Source organism: Anneissia japonica, unplaced genomic scaffold, assembly GCF_011630105.1.
Source record: "Anneissia japonica isolate Jap-2015-1 unplaced genomic scaffold, ASM1163010v1 scaffold1005_len2656397_cov198, whole genome shotgun sequence".
NCBI lineage: Eukaryota > Metazoa > Echinodermata > Crinoidea > Comatulida > Comatulidae > Anneissia > Anneissia japonica.
This window is the reverse complement of record NW_022683792.1, coordinates 2,243,772-2,248,907: the sequence shown is the minus strand read 5'-3', so window position 1 is coordinate 2,248,907 and position 5,136 is coordinate 2,243,772. Positions and strand designations below refer to the sequence as shown.

Sequence of the window (5,136 nt, the reverse complement as noted above, 5' to 3'; positions counted from 1 at the left end):
ATATATATCTGTAAATGCAAGCCAAAGCCATTATACAATCGAAAGAAATTCTCAACGAACACTTTAGCTGTTTAGTGTTGAACAGGTTCTCGGCTCCAGCTCTGCGATGTAGAAGAGGAGAATCACATAATTAAGTACGATAAACGTTTTTCTAGATAAAAGGAGGAAAATACTCACCGCTTCTTCTTCGTTTTCATTGTTGACAAACGATTCCGGGGATTCGTCTTTCTCCCTGTATGCCACTTTATAAAGGGTAACCCAGGATTTTTTCCCGTAATTACCCTGTGTCCTCACTCCATACACATCCATTGAATGATCAAGATCTACTTCCAGCCACTGTCCAACCTCTTGATTTTTAGGTATCCATGCTCCATCCCTCGCATACAAGCGACCGTGTGTCGGCCTGTTTTTAGAGCTTAATGATGATGCCTTAAACGACTGGGATCCACCACGGACAACCTCAGATCTACATTCAGCTACTCGATTATAAAATAAGTATTAATACTCTTTATTTCAGATAAAAATATTTATGTACGTTTAATGCCGATTGATATTAAACATAAATTATACCAAAATATTACATGTCCTCATAAATACTGAACAGTTTGAAAGCAGTGTTTCATATTGGTTGTCAAAAACTCGGATGTTTCAAGGAGCTCTATTAATTTACAATGTTTAATACATCCAAACGTCTATTTCTATCGATTTTTAGAATACGTAACCAATACTTAACAAGTTTATATATTCTATTGACTCGTACACTATATCGCCTAACTCGCCTCTTACAGCCAAATTAACGGAGTTATTTTTCTGATTTAATATGAATTTACATTATGGGTTCGGGGAAGCATGGCTTAACCAAGGTGTTGGTGATGATGTTTGCTTTTTAAGTCTTGTTAAACAACGTTCTTTAGATATTGACCAACAAGAATGGGACTCACAAGTTAACTAGTCAAATAGGCTAAAAAGTTACCGTTCATTCAAATATTATATTGCTTTTGAAAACTATCTTTCTTCTAATTTAAATCCATATTTCAAAAAGATCTTTACTTCATTCCGCATTTCTAGCCACAACTTAAAAATTGAGGAAGGTAGAAAGTTAAATATTAACTTCGAGGATAGAATTTGCTTTTGTAAGGGGGATATTGAAGATGAATTACATTTTCTTCTCAAATGTAAATTATACAGTGATTTAAGAGAAAAATACATCCCATGATATTATGTTCGTTTCCCTACACAATATAATTTATTTCCTTAATGAGCTCGCACAGTCCACTAATAATACAAAAAAAATATGCATTTATTTACACCATGCATTTAAGAGGAGAACGGAGATAGATAACCTTTTACAACTAACTATTTGATTTTCCACATTGTTCGCTATTATTTTGGTTCTTTATGTATACAAAGGGCCAATGGCCTAAAGTTGATGAATAAATTGATTGATTGATTGATTGATTGATCGATTGATTGATACATCCAAACGTCTATTTCAGACTAATGTTTATTCTTGTTTTATTCCTCGTGTAGTAATAGTTTATTTATCAATTTATAATGTAATTAGTTGGCTATTGTATAATCAATTAAACTTACAGTCTGTATCAAGAATGCATTGCGGTAACTCTGATATATCCGGAGACCATTTGTAGTTTAGTTCGCTTCCAGGATTAGTGTCTCTAACACACGTGCGTTCAAAACCTGGTATTGTTTGTATGTATGGTAATCCAAAGCAACCGAGACGAATCTTACTTCCAGGTTTCAAGCTATCTGAGTAGCTGAACCATCCACTATCTGGATTTGTGTGCAGTTTGCACAAATTCTTACTATCAAATTCGTTCTCTGCAAATTAACAATTCAAATACAACTTTATAAATTATCCTACAGCAGATTTAATATAGTATTGCTAAAGGTCTATTTCATCAGCTCGCTTTAGCCGTTCCGTTCTTGGTACTTCATCACTACATATAATTATAACAAACAATATATATAAACATTAAAAATAATAATAATTATAACAATAATAATAATAATAATAATAATAATAATAATAATAATAATAATTATTATTATTATTATTATTATTATTATTATTATTGCTAGTGTATTGTTAATTATTGCTAGTGTATTGTTAGAGTCCAATGGATATTATTGATATAGCCAATCATGGCGTACTTTGGGTCCCTTATAACTAAGACAGGACATCAGACAATCTTGTCTCATCAGTCCTCTTACAGATGTGACAGAAAGGGTCAGAATCGTCTTTCATTATTTTAGCGTTGCTTACGTTAGTTTTAAGGCTTTGTTCATGTGCTGAGATCAAGATTCAGTTTCCTGTTTTAGACTGCACCCACAGAGCCACGGATGATCTTATATTCAATGTCTCCTTCTGGTTGGTGTAGTCTTTGTGAGTATACTTTCCATGAAGTGGTCTCTTTAGAGGTCTCTTTGATAGTGTTTAGTCTAGACACTTAATCTCGTACTTTCAGCTATTTTTTGGCTGGTTTTCTTCTTGGGTGAGGACCGTATCCAGGACTACCTTTATGGAGGTGGGGCGTGCAAAGATGGACCAATTAGGAAGGGGAATGCAGAGGCAGTCGCTTTTTCATTTCTGTACTATGTCAAATTGAATGCTCACATACTGACTTATATAGATTACCGTACTGGTTACGATTTAAAGATTTTACGACTTCTTTTAATATTCATTACAAAATTTTATATTCAGTACGTTCACGACTGCAAACACACACACAAAAACATGCTAAAAGAACGAATATAAATAAGCAAAACGTAATAAGTGCAAAAGCGATAGAATAAATAAAAATTCTACGAACATTTTTTTTAAATGGTGGTCTTATTATTATTACTAATATTATTTTATTATTATTAATATTATAATCATCATCATCATCATTATTATTATTATTATTATTATTATTATTATTATTATTATTATTATTATTATTATTATTATTATTATTATTATTATTATTATTATTATTATTATTATTTCCGCCAGAAGATGTTTTCAGTCGTGTAAGTTTCTGTATGTGTGTGTAACATTTTTTATGTGTTGTGTGTATTTTGTTGTGAATTATCTCAAAAACGGATGCTCAAACATAATTGAAAGTAACAGGGAGTGTTAGTATAAACCAATGAAGAAATAATTAAATTTTGGTGACGGTCTGTAGTAGGGTGCGGATGTGAGGACCAATTAAAGGATTGTAGAGCATAAGTTCTAGACAAGATATATTTCAAAAACTAATCAACTAATATGAATGAAAGTTTGGTGAAGTTACAAGGAAGAAATTATTAAGTGTTGGTGACGATCTAAATTCGTGTGTGAACTTGAGTATCATTTCAATTTTAATGTCCTGTGTGTTTCTTGTGTTCAAAATATCTCAAAACAGCTGCACAGATCTAAATGGCAGTTACAGTGATTGTTAGGTACTACTCAAGGATCATTACATTTTGGTGACCATCCGGAGTAGGGTGTGCATATGAGGACCAATCAAAGAAAAACGTCCCAGACCAAATATTTCAAAAACTAATTAACTGATCTGAATGAAACTTTTCGTGAAAGTTTAACCAAGTTACAAGGAAGAAATTATGAAGTGTTAGTGACGATCGAAATTCGGGTGTGCATTTGAGGGCCATTAAATCCCAGCCTTGAATATCTCAAAAATGGATCGATGGATAAAAATGACAAGTGTTTACATTTTTGTCACGATCGGAAGAGGCTGTGGATATGAGGACCAAGATTACCATATACCATAGGCAGATAACAACAGCAGTGTGAGAAATATTCAAGTTAGTACAATTACAGTAAAGTGTACAGCGTTTTATATGTACTAACTTCAGTTTTTAGGAATAAATTGGGAATATTTTTAATGCATCTTTATATATAAATATGTGACGCTAAGAACCATTGACTATCTGAGAAATATTTCCATGTCAACACCAATACTAGACATGTATTTCTTTTGTCAGTTATAAAAGTAAAATGTTTCTGTGTGTTTAACCAGCAGAAGTAAGCAACTGGTAGGTATACAATAAAAGGCGTTTCCGGTTGGCCGGTTAGTGTGTTTTTTAAGTAGGTGGTTTTTGGAAAGTATGTGGGTTGTCACATTTTTGTTACAATCAGTAGTTGAAAATAAAATGTTTCAATGTACCGTTTCAATGTTGCGTGAATTCTGTGTTCAAAACATATGTAGTCAAAAGTAGGCCGACATTTAATTTTGGTGAAATTCGAATTGCAATATCTGAAAATAGCATATTCTTAAAAGAGTCCCTAAAAACATATGCTAAAAGTGGAAACAATGCCCCTCTTTGAAAATAATGTGCGTATTTGAAGAGGAGGCGAGCGAAGTGTGGTGGAGTAGTAGAGGTGGTGGTTGAAGTAAAGGCGGTGGGCGGAGATATGCTCTCTACTGAGTGCTCTTATTATTATTATTATTATTATTATTATTATTATTATTATTATTATTATTATTATTATTATTTATTATTATTATTACTATTATTAATTATTATTATTATTATTATTATTATCATTATTATTACTATTATTAATTATTATTATTATTACTATTATTAATTATTATTATTATCATTATCATTATTATTATTAATATTATTATTATTCTTATTATTATTATTCTAACTTCTCATGCCAGATCATTATTAATATTATTATTATTATTAGTATTATTATTATTGTTATTGTTGTTATTGTTGTTATAGTTATTGTTGTTGTTGCTGTTGCTGTTGTTGTTGTCGTTATTGTTGTTGTTGTTATAGTTGTTGTTGTTATTATTGTTATTATTATTATTATAATTGTTGTTGCTTTTGCTGTTGTTGTTGTTGTTGTTATTATTATTATTATTAATTATTATTATTATTATTATTACTATCATTAATTATTATTATTATTATTATCATTATCATTATTATTATTAATATTATTATTAATATTATTGTTCTTCTTCTTATTATTATTATTATTATTATTATTATTATTATTATTATTATTATTATTATTATTATTATTATTATTATTATTATTATTCTTCTTCTTCTTCTTCTTCTTCTTCTTCTTATTATTATTATTATTATTATTATTATTATTATTATTATGAT

The 5,136-nt window shown here is 29.9% G+C and overlaps 1 protein-coding gene across 1 annotated transcript in view; it reads right to left on the bottom strand.

Annotated features, from left to right (window-relative positions):
* Positions 1–63: 63 nt before the first annotated feature.
* LOC117102829 (sushi, von Willebrand factor type A, EGF and pentraxin domain-containing protein 1-like) overlaps positions 64–5,136 on the bottom strand; it is a 17,069-nt gene continuing 11,996 nt past the window's right edge. The window contains exons 13-14 of the mRNA XM_033243258.1: positions 1,594–1,839; positions 64–476 (exon numbers count right to left, since the gene is read on the bottom strand). Of these exons, the coding sequence (XP_033099149.1) occupies positions 64–476; positions 1,594–1,839 (659 nt within the window). The remainder of the gene's footprint in view (positions 477–1,593; positions 1,840–5,136) is intronic.